Source organism: Diceros bicornis, chromosome 14 (genome assembly GCF_020826845.1).
Source record: "Diceros bicornis minor isolate mBicDic1 chromosome 14, mDicBic1.mat.cur, whole genome shotgun sequence".
NCBI classification, from domain to species: Eukaryota; Metazoa; Chordata; class Mammalia; order Perissodactyla; family Rhinocerotidae; genus Diceros; species Diceros bicornis.
Genome location: NC_080753.1, coordinates 23,485,071 through 23,508,523, shown reverse-complemented (window position 1 = coordinate 23,508,523; position 23,453 = coordinate 23,485,071). Strand labels below are relative to the sequence as shown.

General features: G+C 48.2%; 1 protein-coding gene across 4 annotated transcripts in view; it reads right to left on the bottom strand.

Moving 5' to 3' along the window:
• Nucleotides 1–813: 813 nt before the first annotated feature.
• CCND3 (cyclin D3) overlaps nucleotides 814–23,453 on the bottom strand; it is an 80,992-nt gene continuing 58,352 nt past the window's right edge. For 2 of the 4 annotated variants that reach the window (XM_058554402.1, XM_058554401.1), the window contains exons 2-5: nucleotides 6,333–6,548; nucleotides 3,164–3,323; nucleotides 2,483–2,619; nucleotides 814–2,001 (exon numbers count right to left, since the gene is read on the bottom strand). In XM_058554402.1, coding sequence (XP_058410385.1) covers nucleotides 1,834–2,001; nucleotides 2,483–2,619; nucleotides 3,164–3,323; nucleotides 6,333–6,503 — 636 coding nt within the window. In that variant the 5' untranslated portion in view covers nucleotides 6,504–6,548 and the 3' untranslated portion in view covers nucleotides 814–1,833. Of the gene's footprint in view, nucleotides 2,002–2,482; nucleotides 2,620–3,163; nucleotides 3,324–6,332; nucleotides 6,549–7,425; nucleotides 7,742–23,453 lie in introns of those variants that run through there. The other 2 variants (XM_058554400.1, XM_058554403.1) reach the window with 2 other exon arrangements.

Below are 23,453 nucleotides of genomic sequence, written 5' to 3'. Positions count from 1 at the left end.
AATTACCTGAAATTCAAATTCCAGTGTCCATAAATAAAATTTTGTTTGGACACAGCCACAACCATCTATTTACATGTTTTCTGTGGCTGCTTTCCACCCTGCAACAGCAGAGTAGGATACAATCCTGCTGTAACCCTTGTATTTGCTTTTGAAAATGTGGATTTGTTCCAACCCAATTAATATATTTGGAAAGAATTTGATCATAGAGCAAATTTCACGTTTGTTTATGTGCAGTTTTGTCCTTGAGAAACACTAGGTGAAAGCAGAAAACTGCACCCAGCTGAACCAAGCCAAACACAGCCTGCACTACCTCAAACATGTAGCACTACCTCAGTTCACCCTGTGGGCTGGGAGCCACACCCATATCTGATGTTACATCTAGCTCGCCTTCCACATCCTTCCGACCTCTGTGTCCACAAGGGCCATATTTATTTATTGTATTTATGTGTTTCTTAACCATTTAATGTGTAAAAACTATGCTCTCCTTTTTATTTCTTTTTTTTAAATGTGACACTCGTTTTTGAGTGTTGTGCCTCAAGCCCCATTTTTCCCATAAGCCCTGTGGTTTTTATTGTGCAATTTTGCATGGTGCAGTGATTTTTAGGAACGCATACGTCACCTTATAAAGCAGAACTGACTATATCTGGGGCAGAGACCATATGGCCCACAAAGCTGAACATATTTACTCTCTGGCCCTTTACAGGAAAGGCTTGATGACCTCTGCTGGAGACCACTGATTTGTGCCCTCTTTTCCTCATGCACTCTAGAAATAGGCTTTTACCCACACCACCATCTAGTCCAAGAAGCGGAAGCCAGTTTTATTCCAGAATCTTTATTAAGGTAGCATGATGGTCCTGGGCCACCAGCCTGGACCTTGTGGCCTTAGGAAAGACCTGTGTCAACAGGGCTTGCCTCCCTCTCCAGACAGGGGTCTCAGTCACCTCCAGGTCATCCCTGCTTCATGCCCCCCCTGGAGGAGGGGGCAGAGAGCCAAAGGGAGAGGAGGGCACGGCCCCACCCCAGGCTGTAGCAGCTCCTCGGCCACAAAGATCCTCTAGCCAGTAGCAGCGGAGGGATGCAGCAACCACCAGGGTCACCACCACTCGTGGGGGAGACGGGCCCCACCACACCCTCTTACAGTTGTACTCAAAGCAATTAATAAATTAAAACAACCTCTTCCTTCAGTACTGACCCCCCTCAATCACACAAGAGAAGCTGAGCGGAAAGCAAAGCAAGGAGGAATTGGTTGGTTCTTGCCCCTGACAGAGGCCTGGGCCCCTCCCTCTAGGAGCAGCTGTGAACACGGATTATGCAGGGCCTCCAAAGTGTGTTGAGAGGAGCCGTCTAGACTATTTCCCCTCACACCGTCTATCAGAACATGTGAAATTTCTTCAGAAAGACCCCAATCCAAATGCAGTAACTAGAAGGTGCAACACCTTCACAAGGCACTGGGGCATTTTGGCAGTTGAGAACATGAGAGCCCCAGAGAGAAGGGGGCCTCCAGAAGGAATGCTGGTACAAGTATATTACCTACTTCAACGTCGTCTCTGATCAGCCTGGCCCACCCCCAGCTAGAATCAGGGAAGGAGCTGAGCTGGTCAGACACCGTGAGGAGGAGGAGCCTGACGAGCCACCCAAACATGGCAGGCCAGGCACTTTAGTGCACACTGCAGGGATAGGTAGGACCAGACCCCTTCAGCTTTGTGAGGGGCGAACAGGAAGGAGCCCCCTCGGGCTTCAGATGTGGCCTGTGGTTCATTCTGCAGGCAGGAGGGGGGATGGCAGTGTCCCCTCCTCTGCTGTCGGTGGCCACTCGAGGGGGCCTCTCCGGGGCTACAGGTGGATGGCTGTGACATCTGTGGGAGTGCTGGTCTGGCTGGGCCCTTGGCTGCTGGAGCCCCTGGGGGCTTTGGGCGCTGGGCTGGGGGCAGTCTGGGCAGCTTCCCTGAGGCTCTCCCTGAGCGCAGCTTCAATCTGCTCCTGACAGGCCCGCAGGCAGTCCTGGGAGCATAGAGGAACAGTGAGGAGGGACTGTTGGGTGGAAGTAAAGGTCCACTTCCCTCCCACCATAGCATCTGGCAGCAGGTGCAGGGGGAAGGACACCTCCCAGCACACAGGGAAGTCGGGAGGTTAGGCCACAGCCCAGCCCCAGGAATTAGCCTTCAATTCTCAGAAACTGGCAAGAGGATGTGGCAAGAGGGTGTGAGAGCAGCCCCATGTCTAACACCAAACCCCCCACCCCCACTCCTGCACACCATTTGGCAAGAAAAGGGCACCCAGGGACAGTGCCCTTCAACCCACCCAAGACAAGCTCTTCTCCAGACCAAGGCAGGAGATAAAAGGCCACAGAAGCCCCAAGGGTGGGGCCTGCGAAACCAGGAGTCAGGACCAGGCAGGGATGGATACCTCCCTCTGCTGGAGGCTTGGGGAATAGCACTGCTTCAAGAACTGATAGGCTGCTGCCCAGCTGCCCAGCACTCACCACTTCAGTGCCTGTAATCCCAGCCAGCAGCTCCGTGAGCTCGTCCCCTGATGTGGAGCACGCGCCCAGGCCTTGCACTGCAGCCCCAATGCTGCCCGTGGCGATCATGGATGGCGGGTACATGGCAAAGGTGTAATCTTGGGAAGAGGGAGAGGGAACTGTGAGGCAAGGAGGACTTCCAAGGATAACAGCCTGCCGGGACCTCCTATTCCTCAGAAAGTGCAAGGCAGCATGAACAGAGCAGGGGCATATGGGAAACCCCAGCAGTGAGTAGTCTGAGAGACGAGAGGAAGGCAAGAAAGGGCCTCTCCTGGAGAGGATGGAGGTGAACAGCAAACTTCCAAAGGTCAGGTCCAGGGTGGTCCGTAAGTGATCCTGGCCAGGGACCGGGGAGTGAACGAGTCTCCCTGATGTGGAAACAAAGCTAGGGTCAAGAGACCTGGGTTCTGCTCCCAACTTCATCACCTTGGGCAAGTCACTTCTAAGCCCTCAGTGTCCCTATCTACGTCCTGGGGGTCTCTAAGATCCCATCCAGCTCTGATTATGTGCTGCTGCTTTTCTGCTCAGAGGGGATAAAATTTTCACAAGTAAATTTTGAGGAGTATAAACCAGAAGTTAGCTCTCACTCTAACAAGTCTTCTGATTTTCCTGACATTGCAAAAATGTGTGTAGGGCTCTTACCTGTAGCACAGAGGGCCAAAAAGGTCTGGGCATGCTTTTTGACCAAGGCCTGTCGGTCACGGGGCAGAGAGAGCCGGTGCAGAATCAGGGCCAGGAAATCATGGGCAATCACAGCAGCCAGGTCCCACTTGAGCTTCCCCAGGACCAGCACCTCCCAGTCCTGGAGATGGGGGAAGAGGGTGGGGTCAGTGGCTGAAGAAGGGGAGGGGAGGGAGTAAAGGAGAAGTCTCACAGGGAAGGAAGCCCATCAAACTTGAAGGTCAAGCCCCCAGTTCTGCTTCTGGATGTAGGGACTGGCACTGTAGAGTGGGGAGTCCAGGGCAGGGAAGAGTTGGGGGCATCTGCTTTGAGCATCTATGGATCATTTACTAGTTGCCAGACTACATGCCTTACATGAATTCTCTCTCTTAATCCTGTTTGGTTATCTTTTGGGGGGCCAATAATCCAGGCCTCCTCCTGACTTCATGCAGGGCTCTGAGCACTTCTCTAGCCAGGGTTAGAAGAAAAGGCTACAGCAGCAGATACTACCAGCATCACCATGAACTTGAGGCTCCTCTGGGGTGAAGCAGGAAGATTCTCCATAATCCCAAGGATTTGTGAAAGAGGAGACCACCACTAGCCTCTCCCCTAACTGCATCCCAGGCCAGTCCACACCTCTTAAAGAAACCAGAGTGAGCATGAGGCCAACGCCTCCTTGTGACACAGCCACTGAGCTCCCCTGAGGTTCCTCAAAGAGGAGGTTGCCCAACCCAACCCACATCCCCTTGGTGGGACATCAGGGGTGGGTCCTGAGGTATAGCACCCTACTCCACCCCTTTGGCTGGAAACCCTAGTGCCATTTGAGTCTCAGGAAGAGAAGTGGCGGCCACGTCAAACAGGCTGGGTCCAGATGATCCGTGAGGGACGAAACCCTATCCCCACCTGCCCAGCCTACGTACTACTGCCAGGTCCCAGAGGGAGGCTGTGAGCCCCCCCTCACTCCACTCTTTTGGGGTTCCCAGCCCTGGCCCCATTTCTGAGTTGCACACATGAGGATTTCTTCACTGTTTTATCTCAGGAAGGAACTCATGGGTTTGACCCCTTTCTGAGGCAGAAATGGCAACCCCACCCAACCTCTTCCAGGCCCACAGCCATAGCTGTCCGTCTCCTGGCCCCAGCCTAGGAGTCATCCTCCCAAGGCAGCCCCAAGCCTCTCATAGCCCCACAGAAAACAGCCTGGCCTGCAGCCAGAAGCTGGGCAGAGAAGCTAGCATTCTCCCGCTGCTTGTCCCAGTGGCCAGACTCCTAACTCAAAAGTGAAGAGAAAACAGCTGGCCTCCAAGGAAACATGTGGAAGGCAACTTGCAGTGGCCTTTTCCTGTGGGGAGGCATGGGGACCTGTATGAGGGAAGGCAGCCACCTTATCCTGTGTCCGGGCAACCCCTGAGACTCTCAGCCCTCGTGTGGTGGAGAACCTACCCTTGGGGGCGATGAGCTGCAGTGGCTGGCAGCTTCCCCCACATCCCTAGCCTTTAAGGCCACCTGGGCTAGCTAGAAGACCCACGTTCTCCTCACTGGCTTCAGTGCAAGGCTGAGGCAGGACCCTTCCCTCCTCCTCTGGGCCTCAACCTTCTCTGCTGCACAAGGATTTGGACTGACTGGAGTTCTCTGAGATCCCGTCCAACTCTGACCTTCTAGGAAGCCATCTGCACGCTCCACCCCCAGCTCAGGCAGAGGGAGTGGGGGAAGAGTAAGAGTACATTTTGCCTGTTCTGAAAAACTCCCGTCACACAAAGACACACATACCATCCCAGTCTTTTCACAAAAAGGAAGTCCCCTTCTACCTTCCAGCCCAAACCCCTCTGGAAACATCTTGGTCGCCAGCCCTGGAAACCAGCTCCACCTTCAGACTTGCCAAAAACTACCAGATTCATCACAAAGAGCTGTGGGGCCTCCCAGATTCCCAACTCTGGCCTCCTACTCCCATCTCGGAGAGCTACTTGGCAGGAAGAGGAATCCTGTTCCTCGACAAGCAGCAGTCGGGGGCCCCAGTACCCTGGCTTCCTGGCCAGCCAATCACAGCAGCCTGCATGCTGCCCTCCTCCCCTGGAGATGGGGCCCAGAGACTCCTCTCAGGGTCAGCAGAAGACTTGGCGGACAGAGAGCAGGGTGGGGGAAGGTGCCAGCTCACCCACCCTCTCCCCCAGGCCTCCCCAGGAGATGATCTGCATGCCCCGAATAACCTCTTCCAGATCCAGGCAGCTCTGCCACCTCCTCTCCAGGGTCAGTGGGGAAAGAGAACCCGGGGCCCTCCTGCCCTCCTGCCCTCCTGCCCTGGGAAGAGCCCAGCCCAAGTTCCCAGCAAGAGGCCCAGGGAGCCACTTCCCAAACCACAGGAGTGACAGCAGCTCCCCACAGGGTTATGAAAGACCTTGGTCAGAGTGGGCGGGCCAGGGGAGGGGGCATCATTATCACATCGGAAGCAGCTGCAGTTCAGCTCCCTGTCTGTCCCTCAGCTCTGGCCTTTGGCTAAGGGGGAAAGGGAGAGATGGTTCTACCAGGCCCAAAGCAGCTGCTCAAGTTCCTCAGAATGAGGACAGGGAATGGAGGATTAGGAAGGAGCCGTCTCTTCTGGGATATAAGGGGAAGGAAAGAAGGTAGGATGAAACTCCTTGGCCCTTCCTTAGAGCAATCAGGGCCTGGCTTTAATCTGCTCTGGGAGGCTTTTCAATCACAAAGTCCACACTGGGATCAAGACTCAACCAAAGCAGCCCCCCTCCCCCACATGAGGCACATTCCACTCCCCCACTCCAGTGGGGGTGTACAGGCATGTCCTGCTACTGCCAATAAATAACTCATGGTGGCTGTGTAAACCCAGAGGCAAAGTACTAGGAGTGTAGACATGCAGTTGGACTTGTTGGGATCTGGGGGAAAGACCAGGAAGGAATGGCACCCCCTGGAGGTCAGGAGAAGGAGATTTAGTTCCTGCCAGCAGCTCAAGCCACTGGGGCTGGGGCTACCCTAACCATCACACCACACAGCCCCATCTTTTGTCCAAAAACATAGCCTCTGCCCTCTGGTAGCCATGCTCCCTCCCCAGGGGGCAGAAAGCCTCTGAGGCCTTAGCTTTCCTTTTCCTGGTAAGTGAGGAGGCAGTACGTGTTGGGGGTGGGGGGAGTCATGCACGCACCCGCAGCTGGCGGGGAGAGACAGAGTGGTCGGTGTAGATGCACAGTTTTTCGATGGTCAGGGGCGTAGTCTCGCGCAGCTTGGAGGCCAGCAGCATGCAGACCGCACCCAGGAGCTGCAACTGCGCCTTGCGGGTGGGGACGCAGGACAGGTAGCGATCCAGGTAGTTCATGGCCAGGGGGAAGACTTCTTCCTCACAGCGCTGCTCCTCACATACCTGGGGGGGGTGGGCACAGTCACTTCTGGGCAGGGCCGTGGGAAACGCAGCAGTACTAAAGGGGGGGGGGGTGTGCTGACGGGAGATGGAGTGGAGAGCAAAAATGGGAGGGGGATAAGTGTACTTATAATGTCAAGGACTAATACGGAGGAGGATGCGTCCTCCCCAAGGTGACGCCCCCCACTTCCTCCGCGTTGCCTCCTTCCCCCTCCCCTGGGGGGTGGGGGACGCCAGAGGCTCCTTTCCTTAATAAGGATTCCAAACTGAGACTCCCCTCCCCCATAGCGGGGGGGAGGGGGAGAAACGGAAGAGTCACCCATGTTAGCCAGAGAGCTGGGACCTTACCCCCATTACCACCACCCACTGCACACACCCAAAGGGAAGGGAGGAGACTCCTGCCGCTGCCTCCCGCACTTTTCATTTCCCTGACGGCCGGAACAGCGCGCGCGCCACCCCCACCGCCTTCCCCGCCAGAACCCCGCGACAGACACAGGAACCGGCTCTGGGGCGGGGGCGGCCGAGCCCAGGGTTTTCCAGGCGCGCACTCCAGAGAAGATCGGGCGGGGGAGGGAAGTAGGAGACGCTGAGAGAAGCCGGAGGGGAGAGGGTGGCTCTTGTCCCGCTTTCCTGGCCCGAAGAGGGGATTGGTTAGGGTGCCAAATGATTGGCAGTCAGAGTCAGGGCTGGGGAAGGGAACGGGTCACCACGGAGGCAGCCGGCTAGGGTGCCCGAGTGGAAGGCCAAACCGGGGGTCTGGACCACCGAAGCATCTTGTTGATTGTTGTTGGGACCAGGATGTCCCTATAGGGCGGCACCGGGATGTCCGGAGCCGGGGACGCAGGGGCGGAGGGGGAGGGGAGACCCGTCCCGGCGGTACCTCCAGCATCCAGTACGCCAGCATCTTCCGCATGTGCGGCTTGATCTCTCTCTGCACGCATTGGAAGTAGGAGGCGCGGGGCACATAGCGCTCCTCCAGCCGGAGCAAGCTCTGCAGGACACGCTGGTCCCCCAGCAGTCGCGGGTCCGGCCCGGCCCGGGGCGCGTGCCGGGAGCCCTCGCAGCACAGCAGCTCCATCCTCGGGCAGCGCACAGGCAGGGCGAGAGTGCGGGCTCGCGAGCCAGAACGCAGGCGGCAGGCCGGAGAGCGCGGGGCGCGGGTCTGGTGCTGGCGCTGGCACTGCGCGGCCGAGCCCCAGCCCGCCCGCGCCGGCGCGCGCGCCGCTTCCCTGACAGGCGCCCCGCCCCTCGCGACGAGGTAGCGACCGTGGAATGCTCGAGCGTCGCAACGTTCCAAGGGGCGGGGCTGCCGGCGCCCAGACGGAAAGGGCTGGCGGGCGCTCCCCCTCCCTCCCCGCGGCCGCATTGGTCGGCGCGGCGCGGGCCGGCCGGCTTCCGGGCGCTCCGGGCCCTTCTGACCACCCAGTGGAGAGAACTATCTTGGAGGTGGGCCTCTTCCCCAGCAAAGAGCCCTCCCATTTTGCTTCTCTGTCTCTAGTTGCCCAGGAAAGAACTTTTCTGCAATGGTTATTCATTCATTCGTCAGACCCTACTTCACCCACTGCTTGCTCCAGGGACTATAAATAATAAAATAACTAGTTCTTAGTGAACACTGTTCTAAGCACTTAAAGTGTAATAACTTATTAAATCCTCACGAAAACTCCATGAGTTAGGTATTACACTTATTTTGCAGACGAGGAAACTGAAGCACAGTAACTATAACAATCATGCAGTCAGTCTGCGGCAGAGCTGGGACTGGGCAGCCGACAGTCTGCCTCCAGAATCTGTGCTCTACGCCATTGCTCCTTCAACTGGGATCCCCAGACCAGCAAGATCTGCACCGCCTGAGAGCTGGTTAGAAATGCAGACCCTCAGGTCCACCCCTGACCTGCTGGATCAAAATCTGCATTTTAACAAGATCCCCGTGATTCCTGCGCATATTAAAGCGTGAGAAGGGCTGGTCGAAATCAGCACATTACAGAAACACAACAGGGCGGAAAGGCCATGGATTCAAGGCCTCACCTTGTCATTAAGTTGGCTCTGTGGCCTTGGACAAGCCCTGAAATCCGCCTTAGTTTCTGTTTGAGGAAAGAGTGGGCGGAGAAACTAGATCCTCTCTGAAGGAGTTTCTTGATCAGACTCTACAAAATCTTCCAGTTGCCATTTCTTCTACCTCCCAAACTTTCCCCAAAGCTGGATTCCACAGGACCAAGAGGCAGACCACAGGCCTCCAGTTATGCTCCAATGGAAGGAGGCCTTGGGGATCTCTGCCTCTCCTGGGGTCCTCCCAAGGGAGGAGACACTAAGGAAGTGAGTTACTAGAGAAATGACACTGGACAGAAAAGGCAAGTTCTATGTTAAGCATTTTCTCAATGAATTGTTCTTTTTTATAGAATAAATCTTATTGTAGTTTCCAAATCATGGAAATATTCATTCGCATTGCAAAAACTTAGAAAATACAGATAAGCCACACAAAACAAGGGAAAATAATAATTACTTGCAATTTCACCATCCAGAGATAACTCTTTAAAACGTCAATGTTTATTTTTCTAAAATTGCTCTATAAGTAAACACATATTTTTCAAAATGAGATCGCAAACTGTTTTGTAAGCTATTTTTGTCAATAAAAAATATACTGTTAACACTTTTCCATGTCGTTAAATATGCTACAACATTATTTTTAATGGCTACACAGTATGCCATTCGGTGAATGTATAATGCATTTTACCAAATCTGTATTGGTGGAAATTCTTCTCTATTAGAAACAATATGTAAAATATTTTTGTGGTAATATCTTTGTGCAGACTCATGATTATTTCTAGAAGTGAATTAATTTCTAGAAGTGGAATTTCTCAATCTAAGGTTATGAAACATTCTAAGGCTTTTGATACAATTCTTATTACCAAATTTCCCTGCTGAAAGGCTGAACCAATCTAATGAACAAACATTATATATCTATTTTAAAAAAACCACAACTCTGCCAACTGGAGAGATGAAAAGTGGTTTATATTTTTTAATTCAAGAGCCCTTGTTGTGCCAACATGAATGTGTCACGTGCTTTGTCTAATCTTGTAAGTCCTTTACTCCTGTCTTCAGAAATATAAGTATGAAGTTTCTTTAGCTAATTATTCATTGCATTGCACTCTTTCATTAAAAAGAACAATAGATTTAAAATTATAAAGATTAGGTATGAAATTATGGGGAGGCAAAAATGAAGTGTAAGAGGTTTTTAAGGTGCAGGAAGACTAAAAAAATCTAGCTTTTGAAGTAAGTACATCACCAGAAACCAGATCTGTCTTGAAGGAAGGTGTTTCTTTACTTTCAGAATTATCGAATAGGACTGTTCAGGTTAGAAGATTGTGTATTTTTTGTGTGTGTGAGAGAGGAAGATCAGCCCTGAGCTAACATCCATGCTAATCTTCCTCTTTTTACTGAGGAAGACCGGCTCTGAGCTAACATCTATTGCCAATCCTCCTCCTTTATTCCCCCAAAGCCCCAGTAGATAGTTGTATGTCACAGTTGCACCTCCTTCTAGTTGCTGTATGTGGGACGTGGCCTCAGCATGGCCGGAGAAGCGGTGCGTTGGTGCGCGCCTGGGATCCGAAACTGGGCCGCCAGCAGCGGATCGCGCGCACTCAACCGCTAAGCCACCGGGCTGGCCCAGACTGTGTATCTTTGATGAGAGAGTTAATCACCATTGTTTTAAAATTTTTTCCCAGCTTTACTGAGATATAATTGACATATATCAATTGTATTAGTTTAGAGTATACAACATAATGATTTAATATATGTATACATTGCAAAATTATTACAATAAGTTTAACATCCATTACTTCACATAGTTATAATTTTTTTTCTTGAATGAGAACTTTTAAGATATATTCTCCTAGCAACACTCAAATATACAATACAGTATCGTTAACTATAGTCACCGTGCTGTACATTATATCCCTAGAACTTATTCATCTTATAACTGGGAATTTGTACCTTTTGAGCACCTTTCTCCATTTCAGACAGCCTCCAATCTGTTCTCTATTTCTATGAGTAAGGAGTTTTAAATTCCACATATAAGTGAAATCAAACAGTATTTGTATTTCTCTGTCTTATTTCACTTAGTATAATGCCCTCAAAGTCCATTCATGTTGCTGCAAATCGCAGGATTTCCTTCTTTTTGTGGCTGAATAATATTCCATTGTATATATATATACCACTTTTCTTTTTTTTTCTTTTTAATTTTATTTATTTATTTCCCCCCAAAGCCCCAGCAGATAGTTGTAGGTCACAACTGCACATCCTTCTAGTTGCTATATGTGGGACGCGGCCCCAGCATGGCCGGAGAAGCGGTGCATCGGTGCGCGCCCAGGATTGAACCCGGGCCACCAGCAGCGGAGTGCACGCACTTAACCGCCAAGCCATGGGGCCGGCCTATATACCACTTTTCTTTATGGAGAAAGAAAACGAGAGATGAAAAGTGATTTATTGGTAATAATATTTTGACATATTATTTACATTTCTTAGGTAAATTAATTACCTATTCATATTTCTGTCCATTCTTTTATAGGGATGTTTGTTTTCTTATTGATTTATAAGTGCTCTTTATATTTTAAGGACATTAACCCTTTTTCATACTTTTTTCTTTGTCACAAATTTTAGTTCACTGTTTCCGTCTCATTTTTGGTTCATGGTGAAGTTCTTTTTTTTTAACAAATAAAAGGTTTATGGGGCCGGCCCGGTGGCGTAGCGGTTAAGTGTGCGCGCTCCACTGCAGCGGCCCAGGGTTCACAGGTTCGGATCCTGGGTGCGCACCAATGCACCGTTTGTCAAGCCATGCTGTGGTGGCGTCCCACATAAAGTAGAGGAAGATGGGCACGGATGTTAGCCCAGGGCCAATATTCCTCAGCAAAAAGAGGAGGATTGGCAACAGATGTTAGCTCAGGGCTGGTCTTCCTCAATAAATACATACATACATAAATAAATAAATATAAAAAAATAAAATAAAAGTGGTTACAAATTTAAAAAAAATAATAAAAGGTTTTTATTTTTATGTAGCCTTATTTACTGATATTTTCTTTAATGATTTTTGCCTTTGAATCATGCCTTCCCCATCCTAAAGTTATATAAGTACTAGAAGAAAATGTAGGAAATACTTACAGATGATTTTTTTTATCACCCAAAGAGCTTGCCAAAAATGCAGATTTCTGAGTCCTGCCTCAGGGCTTTTCATTCTTTGAGTATGTGATGAGGCCCCCAAAATCTGCATTTTCAAGAGTACATACAATAAAGTTTTGTTGTTTTTTTTTTTAATGTGTAAATTGTCACCTACATTTATTCAGTGGTATCATATTAAGTGGGGGTCTAGCTTTAGTTTTCCCAAATGATCAGCCACTGTGTCCCACCGCCCTGATTTAACAATCTGTTCTTTATTTCCCTTGACTTCCCTGCCATGAGCACCCCTGGGCCTGGCTCTTGCATCTTAGATGATGCCTTCTTTTGGTTACTTATGGCTAAAGACTTTTACTGGGAACTGGCCCTCAGAATTCCTGCCACTTTTGTCTAAGGAACTTCACCTGGTCTTTACCCCAATATCAGGTAAAAAGGTGCTTAAGCAAGACACCAAAAGCTCATTTAGTCTGAAATAACCACTGCCCTCCACTTCTAGGGAGAAGTGTCCTTCAACTGCAGCAAGAGGGATGTAAGTTAGATAGCAGGGAAGACTCCAGTTAGACAATGATATGAGAAAGAGAAAAAGAGTAGCAGAATCATCTTCTCTGTAGACCTCTAAAAACCTAGCAGGTTCTTCATTGCCTTCCCCATCTCCTTAGTCCCCCTTCCGTCACTGGTCAGCCCATTTATCCTCTCTTCTCAGTTTATGTATTCAATCTTCAAGGCCCAGTTCAGGTCCTACCTCCTCCAGGAAGCCTTCCTAGAACAATCCAGCTGCAGGAACCTACCCTCTGGCCTCCAAACTCCTGCAGATCCCACTGCACATGCCCTGCATTTGGCTGGTTCTGGACCTGCTCTCTCCCTAGCCCGAGTGTAAGTTCCTGGAAAGGGGAAGACGATCCACATGAATTGAGATGTCACTATGTACCAGGCACTGGTCAGGGTGTTTACAATCCACTGTCTCACCCTCTCAGATTTATTTTCAGATGCGAAAACTGAGGTACAATGGAATTAAATAACTTACTGAAGGTCTATGTAGCGCTTCCCAAACTGTACTTTTTTTTCTATAATTTTATTTATTTATTTATTCCCCCAAAGCCCCAGTAGATAGTTGTATGTCATAGCTGCACCTCCTTCTAGTTGCTGTATGTGGGACACGGCCTCAGCATGGCCGGAGAAGCGGTGCGCGCCCGGGACAGAACCCAGGCCGCCAGCAGCGGAGCACGCACACTTAACCGCTAAGCCATGGGGCCAGCCCAAACTGTACTCTTTTTAATCCTATCCTGCCTTTCCTCAAGGACAGGGATTGTGTCCTGTATGCGTGTATCTCCTCTGCAGGACCCGGCCCTGTGCAGTGACCACCGGTGGTGATAACAGTGCTCTGTGGAGTCCTCAGTGTGTTCCAGGCACTGTACGTACCTGATATGTATTAAATCATCTCATTTTCACACCCATCTTATGAGAGGTAAACAATTATTTCCCCCCATTTTACAGAAAGGGAAACCAATACTCAGACTGGCTAAATAATTTGCCCAAGGTCACACAGCTAGTAAGTGGTAGAGGCAGGATTCAACCCGGGCAGTCTGGCTTCAGAGTCCACGCTCTTTTTTTTTTTTTTTTCGGCGAGGAAGATTAGCCCTGAGCTAACATCTGTTGCCAATCCTCCTCTTTTTGCTGAGGAAGATTGGCCCTGGGCTAACATCTGTGCCCATCTTCCTCTACTTTATATGTGGGACACCTGCCACAGCATGGCTTGATGAGCAGGGCATAGGTCCACGCCTGGGATCTGAACTGGCGAACCTCGGGCCACCGAAGCGGAGCACACAAACTAAACCACGATGCCATGGGGCCAGCTCCCAGAGTCCACGCTCTTAACCACTTCATTCTACTGCCTCTTGTGCTGTCCCGTGAGTGTGTATTGATTTATTAGTTGTTGATTTACTGAGGAAGGGGCACGCAGAGACTGCCCAGTCCTGGAAGCTAGCGTGTGAACCTGCACGCTGGGGAAGGGAGCTCCTGGTAAGCAGGGCGTTTTGAAGGATACCTCTGCCTCGCCCTGGCTGGGACTGCCATGCCCAGAGCCGAGTCACCCTGGAGCTCCAGGGCCAAGGAGCCCGTCAGCTACATGCTGCCTGTCCTCTGAGGAGGCAGGTGAGCTCCCGGAAGGTTGGCTGATCTGCCTGGGTACTTCACCAATCACCTCCACCTCATAGGAATAGGGGCTCCCCTTGTTTTTTTTGGAAAAGAGAAAAAAAAAAAAGACAAAGCAATGACCAGGGCCACTATGGGGAGGAGTTTCTGCCCAGGTGCATTCAATTAGAAAATGTTGCTCAATGAAATGGCAAATTTGAGGAGGGGTGGGAATGGAATGTCACAGACCAGATGAAAAGCCACAAGGAGGAAGGATACAACGCTTTCTTCCTCCTCTTCTTCCTTCTCCCACCCCTCCTCCTCCTCTTCATCATTGAAATCCGTTCTCCCATCTGAGAACTGAGGGGGTGAACGAGGTGACGGGGGAGGCCCATCACCCCACAGTCTACATTCTATGGCTCAGCGGCCTTCAGAGCCATTGAGATGACAGGGAGAGGCACGCAGCCTTGGGGCGGGGAGGGGTCCCCTCAACAGGGAGGAGGACAAGGCTCTGGCATCGGGCTGCTTAGGTGAAAGCCTGGGGACTTTGAGGGGGATTACTAAAACCTCTCCGTCTGTTTCCTCTTTTGTCCAATGAGGATGATAACACTCTTTACCCCACAGAGGGGTTCTGAGGACTAAATGGGCAGAAACATCTCACCTGCACCCGGCCCATGGAGAGCACTCAAAGATGGTAGTTTCCGTTGCTGTTGTTGTTTTATTCTTATTCTTCTCTCTCTCAAGGAGTACCCTTTCTGCTGTGGACATGCATCCAGAACCCCACACAGAAAAGCAGAAGTGTGAGTGGCGGAATCCCTCCTCCTGGGATGGCAGCTCTAGCCGGCTTCGATGACCTGGGTCATGATGTTCAGTGCATGGTCAGGGAGTGGTGGACACTGCAGGGTCCGGGGCCACACTGCTCTGCCACTCCACCCTCACTGGCTGTGGGACTCTAGGCAAGTTATACCACCTTTCTGTGCCTCAGTTTCCTTTTCTGAAAATGGGGATAATAGTAGTACCTCCTCTATAGAGTGGGGTTGTGAGGATGAAATGGGCTTATTTGTATAAAATACACAAAACAGTGCCTGGCACATGGTGAGCCCTTAAAAAAAGTTAGTTGTGACTGTGGTACTTAAAAGCACAAACTTCTTCATGTATATGGACTATTTATGACAATAATATAATACAACGGATATGGAAGCACCTGGAAAATAAAAAATGCCAAGGATTACTATGTATGAAGATCTGGTGAAGATCTGGCAAATTGTTTGCTTCAGAAAGGGTAAAGACGACAGTGTTCCTTCCAGTCAATGAAACAATCTAGTATACTAAAAGTGGTCTGATACACCATTACTGAATTTCCTAGTTTTCTGAGAATTGGAGAAACCTATATGAATGCTATTTTCCCCCAATTTTTTACTTTGAAATATTTCAAACCTACAGAAAAGCTGCAAGAACAGTACAGTCAACACTAACATACCCTTCACCTAAATTCCTATTTCAGCCTGTCTCCTAAGAATGTGACAGTCTCCCACATAACCACAAAACAATTAGAAAATTTACACTAATACAATACCATCAACAATCTATATACAAAGTTCCCCAAGTGTTCCAATAATATCATTTTTATGGTTTTTTTGCTTCTCAATCCAAGATCCAATCAAGGATCATGTTTGCATTGTCAGCCTAACTCCTTAATCTCCTTTGCCCTAGAACAGTTCCTGACCCCTTTTGGAAAAAAGTCTTGGATAACACTGGTATTCTTAAAAGCCAACTGTTTTACACGGTGTGCTCCAATTTGGATTTGTCTGATTGTTTTCTCTTGATTAGATGAGGATTAAATATTTTTGGTAGAGATATATTACACAGGTGATGTTGCGTCTAAATGTATATTTTATGGTGGAAAAATCAAGCATTAAACCAAACTGAACATAATTTTACTTTGAAGATTCAGGAGACACTTCAGGGCTGACAGTATTCCAGGTCACTATTTTGAGCTTATGTTATACTAGTACAATGTTTCAAATAAGTCATTTTCAAAAGTTTTTTCTCGTCCACTCCTCAGCAAAAACTGTTTGAGCATACTCTTCCAAAATGTTTAGAATCCTTAACTTATAAACCATGTCCATCCCTGCTACTCTAATATATTATGTACATTATAGAACATACTAAGCAATGTTAAAGGATAAGACAAAAATGCACAGACTAGAATAGAATTTTTCACACTTTCTTCCCACTCTATAATGGAATGTCTTACACCCAGAGTTCACCATTATTTACCTATCCAGCTCCCAAGACAGGCTTCACTATGGATCAAGAAACTCTTTCCCACTGAGCCTGGAGGGGCCTTAAATATCTCAACACAGCACTCCAGACAGTGCAACCCGATCAGACCGGGCATGTGAGTTGACTTGTTTTCTGTTTCTGTTTTACACGGGAGGCTGCCTTCTCAGCAGCTCCATGTGAATGTCCAACGGGCACCTTTAAACTCAGCTTCTCCAAAACTGAGATCCTAATCCTTCCCCCAACAAACCTGCTCCTCCCACAGCCTTCCCCATATCAGCAAATGGCAACTCCATCCTTCCAACTGCTCAGGCCAAAAGACTTGGTGTCAGTCTTGACTCCTCTCTCCCAAATCCCACATCCATCAGTCAGCAGAGCATACAGGCTCTACTTTCAAAACATCTCCAGAATCCATCCTCTTTTCTTCTCCTCCTCCCTGGTCCAAATTCAATTCTTCCTTGTCTTTATCGGTCACCCACATCCAACCCATTACCCATTTCGGGTTGATTCTATGTCCCCAATACATCTCCAATCCTTTCCTTTTCTCTATCTCCACCGCTAGCACCTGGTCTAGGCTGCATCACCTCTCGCCTGGATTATGGTGGTAGCCTCCTGATGGGTGTCCCTGATCCACCCACACCCCCTCCAGTCTAGTCTCAACCCAGCAAACCTCTATCAGCTCTCCATCTCACTCACGGTGATTGCCAAAGTCCTCACGATGCCCCAAGACCTGCGTGATCTGCACCCCCACCCCATTCCCCACCCCTCTCTCTCTCTCTCACTCTGCTCTGGCTACACTGGCCTCCTTATTGTTTCTGGAACATACCAGGAATACATGTTTCCTTTGTATTTGCAGTTCTAACTGCCTGGAATGTTCTGCTCCCATATCCACATGGCTCACTCCCTCACTTCCTTCAGGTTTTAACTCAAGTCACATTCCTCATATCTTCTGGCCATCCTACCCCAAGTCTGATTCTTCCTACCCTTTTCACTGCTTCATTTTCCCACTTATCACTAATCACTAACATACAATACACTTTACTTACATGTTCTGTTTATAGTTTGTCTGCTTCCTCACCACCCCACTAAAACAGAATGGTGGCTGGTTCATAGAAGGTGTTCAAAAAATCTTTCGGGCCAGCCCCGTGGCTTAGCGGTTAAGTGCTCGTGCTCCGCTGCTGGCAGCCCGGGTTCGGATCCCGGGCGCGCACCGACGCACCGCTTCTCCGGCCATGCTGAGGCCGCGTCCCACATACAGCAACTAGAAGGATGTGCAGCTATGACATACAACTATCTACTGGGGCTTTGGGGGAAATAAATAAATAAATAAAATTATTTAAAAAAAAAATCTTTCAATGAATGAAACAAAATGGATGTAAGAAAAACACTAGCACAAGCCACATGATAAATGACAACTCATCCGTGGTAGGGGAGCCAGTGGGAAGGGGCGGCGCTGGGCACAGTGGGCAGCACAGGTCCCCCAAAGCCAGGAGGAGCTACTTAGCTCAGCCTTTGCTACACCGTGGTAATGAGTGTTGCCATAATTCCCTTTGTTTCCAAGGCACACACAATGCTCTATGGACTGGATCTGAGGGGCGGGGAGCAGTTTATAATTCCAGTGCACAAATTGCTTGTGAAAAGAAACCTCAGGTACTGGCCTGAACCTGTCAAGTCTCTCCTTTTCACAGAATTGGAATACGACCTATATATTTACATATTTGCTTTTTCTCTCTCTTTTTGGCTGTCTGGACTCTGAATAAATGAGGCTTTCAAAAGCCTGTCCTATTATTGTTCGAGATTCCTGTTCTACAGCTAAGGGTGAGGCAAGCATCTGGGCCTCAGGTGTGATGAGTAACTTGCTATAGCAAAGCACCTGGGATCTCAGCTGGGCAGCAAGGAAGCCAGCATTCTTCACTCTAGGCACGGGATAGCCCTGGCATCGGTTTAGCATCGTGGTTAAGTAAGGTCTGGAATTAGGTTGATTAGGCAGGCCCAGCTCTGCCATTTGCCAGCTGTGTGGTCTTGGGCAGGTTACTTAACTTCTCTGTCCTAGGCTTCTCATCTGCAAGATGGGGACAGTATCTCACAGGGTGGTTGCAATATGGGAAAAGCACCTACAACAACGCCAGGCTCATAGCAAGCGCTCAATAAAGGAAGCCGTGATCATTAACAATCCACATTTATCTAGTGCCTTCCCCGCCCGAGGCCACAGCAGGCTTTAGGACATCCTGGGACATGCTGGACACAAATCAGACATGAGAAGCCTCTGTTTTAAGAGCTTCCAGTCTAAAGTGGGTGACTCTGATGATGGTGCATCATGGAGAAATCCTGAGATGTTATTAAGACAGGAGAGTGGTACCTGGGCATTTGCAACACCCACCAGAGGTAGGGAGGCAGGATGGTTTATGTGTGATGGGATGGGTGGGCTGCACTGGGAGTGGTGGGGGTTGGTGGTCCTGGTTACTTGAATTCCATGAGACAGCCTATAGTGGAAGAAGTGGGACTGTGAGAGCTCAGAGAGTAAGTGGGGCGGCAGAAGAGAGAGGCAGGAAGGGGGCACCCAGAGGAAGTTTAGGCAGGGAGTGGTGTGTCCCAACTGTGGGGCAACTACCCATGGCAGCACACCACCGAATTTTAGGTAGCAATAATAAATTACATTTGCTAAGCACCTTCTCTTAGCCAGGCACTGAGAGCTTTACCAATTTGCTCTATGAGGTATAGGTGCTATTATTACCCTCATGTTACAGATGGGAACAGAGGGACACCAAGAAGTTAGGTGATACCCAATGCCACACAGCTAGCAAGTGGCTGTCTTAGTTTGGGCTCCCCAGAAGCAGACTCTGAGAAGAGAATTCAAGCGAAGTAATTTACCTGGGAGGTGATTCCAGGAAGCACCCAAAAGGAAGTGGGGAAATGAGACGGGAAGGGAAGGAAGCTAGGAAAGAGTGCATTATTGAGTAAGTTACCACTGTAGGCAAATGGAGCTCAGCCTGCTGAGGAACTCTGGGAGACGATGATCCTGTGTGCCTGGGAGTAACTGCACCCTAGGGGCGAGGGGGCAGGATACTTGTCCATCAATTCCCAACAGCCAGTGTTTGAGGGCTGCTGGGGATGGAGGGAGGGGCCTGCAAGTAATCACCCAGCACGTCCAGCTTCCCTGTGGGAGGGCACAACGGACTATGATAACCAGAAGAAGCCATCAGGTAGAGTCACAGTGCTGGCGCTTGGAAGTGGGGCCGGTGCACTCTGGAATGCTGAGTGCCATGGGCATCTGGGCGGAGACTATTGGCATGTGCTACACTGGCAGAGCTGGGATTCGAACCCAGTTAGGTGTCAGAGAGCGAGTTCTAAGCCTGAATAAATATTTTTAACAGTTTTGTGCTCCTTTTAAAGCAGTGTGTGTGTGTATGTGTGTATCAGAACATCAAACCCAGGACTTGATCAAGTTTCCTTTTAAAATAAATTTAATGTAAAACTTAATTTTTAAAATATGAGGAAGTAGCAATAGCAGAGCAGGCACATGGAGGTGGCCATTGTGAAAGTGGCATGTAAATGACAGACAGCTGGGATTCATGGAAGAGGAACGAAAGGGCAGAACTTTGAGACCTCCACTTGAGTCCCGGGACCTGGCTCTGTCCCGAGCACATACATACAACCAGGCGAGTACTTCGACTCTGGGAGCCTGTTTCCCCACCTATAATAAAAGGGGATAACAACAGCCCAAACCGCTTAGAGGGCGCTTCTGAGACCCAATGAGGTAACACACCTGTTAAAAAGTACTAAGTAAATTGCAAAGTGATCGGCAAATCTAAGAGTAATTCCAAGGAATCCTGTGGAGAACCAGGAGGATGGGGACTCTTACTGTGCCCCTCTCTGTGTGGTCCCCAAAGCCCCCACCATCACCACCCCAACTTGCAATCAGAACACAGATTTTGTTGCAGTATGAGGTGGCTGTGTGTTCCAGGGAAGGCCAGACCACTCCCTTGTCTCAGAGGTTGAATCTAAATTACTCCAAACCAAATCATGATCATTCTACAGCTGGTTTCGGAATGGGCACTTGCCATATTCTGGCCAATAAGGTGTGAAGTCAGTCTGCTCAGGGGCTTCAATAAATGGGGTGCATGAGAAACAGATTCATTGCTGCCCTGTGTGAGAATGGAGTAAGATATGCTAATATTTATTGTATGCTTACTATGTGCCAAGCACTATTCTAAGAGTTTAAAAGAAAAAACCTAATTCACTTAATCCATATAATATTAAACTTTTGAGGTAAAGTACTATTATCATCCCATTTGACGGAGAGGTGAAGCAATTTACCCAACATCATATAGCTATGGGATTTGGAACCAGGTTTGGCTGCAGAGCCACACTCTTAACCACTGTGCTGTGACACCTGGAGCAGCTGCAGCCATCTTGCAATGATGAGAGAAGGAGCTGACACCTAAGAACAACAGCTAAAAGATCAGAACAAATTTCCCTCCGTGATGATGTTGTTGAGCTGCTGAGTTAACCAACCCTGGAACCACCTACCTCTGGACTTTTTGTGATGCGTGAGATAATATATTTTCCTATTGTTTAAGCTACTTTCACTCCCCAAGTAAAAGTTCCTTTCTCTACTATCACCCACATGATGGGACAACCTTCAATAGCAAACAGGCAAAGAGATCCACCAAACATTCAAGAAAGAAGTAATCTCAATCTTATACTCTTTCAGGGAATATAAAGAGGGTTCACTTCTAACTCATTTTTAGTGTAATTTTGATCCAAAACCCAACAAAAACAGTGTGAGAAAAGAAAATTACACTTATGAACATGAATGCAAAGTCCTAAGCAAGATACTAGCAAACTGATTCCAGCAATATATAAAAAGGGTAATATGTTATGATTATGTTGACTTTACACCAAAAACACATGGTTAGTTTATTATTTTGAAAAAAATCAATGTAATTCATCACACTAAAAGATTAAATGGGAAACAATCATATGATTGCATCAACAGATACCAAACAAGTTTTTGATAAAATTCAACATCCATTCACAATAAGAAAAACTCTTGGCACAATAGGGATAGATGGGAACTTCCTTCATCTGACATAGGGCATCTACTAAAGCCCTGCAGCGAACGTCTTAGTAGTGATACATCGAAAGAAACCAGGCAAAATGCCAAACATGCCAGGCCAGTGGGCAGAACTTCTAGGGCCTTCACAAAGGCTGGGAAAGACCCAGAGGTCCTGGTTCCTCCTCCAGGACCAAGCTGGCCAGTCCTTTCTGGGAATAGCAAGACCACTTGTTCCCAATGTTCTCAGTGTAGGCCATCATCTTTCCACCCCTCTCTCAACTTGTATATTTTTATAAATGGCACTATCTTTCTTCAGAGTCCTCAGATTTTAAGCCCTGGTGCCATCTTGGATTTCTTCCTTTCTTTGGTTTCCTGTATCCAGTCAGTCACCTGGCCCAACAAAACCACTTCCTGAAGCTCACTTAGAGCCCACCCTTCCTCTTCCTCCAAGTCGAAATTTGCCACCAAAGTGAACCCTTTACAGCAGAGAAGAGAGAATGCATCTCACAGAGGAATCTGGTAGCATAACCTAAAACTGCCCTCTGCAAACTTGAAATTTATCTGAAGTGTAATATTCTGCCTTAGAAATGTTTATACATTTAGGATTCTGGTCCTTAATATAGCCATAATTGCCAGAATATGAAAATAATGGTTTAAATTACCTATGGTTAAGGAAAACTAAAGTCCACGGATGCCATGTGTATCATAAGACTGGTAGGAATTTCAAACCCTCTTTTGAAACGCTGGGCCTACCTTATACATTACTTTTGCAACAGCCTCCCTGAGTGCCTCTCAGTCTTCACACTGCTTTCCGATAGATCCAGATCAATGGCTCAGAGCCATCAGATTAATCTCTCACAGACACTCCTTTCATCTCCAGTCCAAGGACCTGCTTATCGGGTCAAATTTAAAAGTCAACCAGCCTGGCTTTTAAAGTTCTCCTTCAAGAGGCCCCAGCCACCTGATCCAATTTTATCCTAGCCGGAGCACTCCAGCCCACCTCAAGGCCTTATCATCCACCACTGGCATCCTGCTCCCTCCTCCAAATCCAGCTCCTTTCAAGGCCTAGCTCCTAGTCCACCAATTCCATGAAGCTTCTGAGGTTGTAAGATTTAACGATCAGGGAAATTCAGAGCCACAAAGATCAATGTGGCCCAGAGAGGGGAGGTGACTTGCCCAAGGGCACACAACCAGTTAATGATTATTTTAAACTATCCTCATTGTTTCCTGTAAACAAATCCTATTTCCCCCAAAGACTGGAAACTTCTGGGGTAGGTACCACATCTTTTTATTCTCAAATTTGCTTAACCTACTACACGAGGTACTCTGCAGAACGATGTATGTTTGGTTCCAGACTCCCCGCCCAGCAATTCCCCTTCCTGGAAGATCTTTCCTTCACTTTTTCTCAGCCATTCACACTGGCAAAATCTAGTTGAAGATTCCTCCAATTGTAGGTTTTTTACTTTTTCCTTTTTAAATTGTCATTTCCTTTTAAAGTGTCATTACAACACTGACCAAAAAAACACATTTTTAGAAAAGATCCATATCTTCCCCCAAATGCACAAATCCGTGCCAGGTGACTCACTCTATTTTTTTTACATTCCCTCCAGGAGAGTTTGTATCATTCCTTCTCTCATTCATTCATTTATTCCACAGATCCTTATTGACCCTACCAAACCCTAAGATACTCGTGATGCCATGAAAAATACAAAGACAAGTAAGACAGGTTTTTCTCTTAAAGAGAATACAATCTTGGGGGGAAATAAAATGTGCTTTGCGTTCCTTCTTAATAATTTACCTTTACTTGATTCTTTAATTGACTCAAGTATGTGGGTTTGGGGGCTTTGACTCATCATGTGGCCAGAAAGTTCCCTGAAATCAGGAATTGAATCTTCTGGTTTTTTGGTATTTAAGTAAAATAAGAACATGTTCCAGTTAGAACCGGTTGTCCTGATACAATTATTAATGGTGATCCCCCTCACTCTCAAAAGTGTCCCAGATTGGAATAACAAACGTTGGTGAGGGTGTGGAGAAACTAAAGCCCTCACACAACGCTGGTGGGAATGTAAACTGGTGCGGCCACTTTGGAAAACAGTGGGCAGTTCCTCAAAACGTTAAACATAGAGTAACCATATAACCTAGCAATTCCATTCCTAGGTATATACCCCAAAAAATAAAAACATACATCCACACAAAACCTTGTACATAAGTGTCAGAGCATTACTATTATTCATAATAGCCAAAAAGTAGAAACAACCCAAATGTCTATCAAC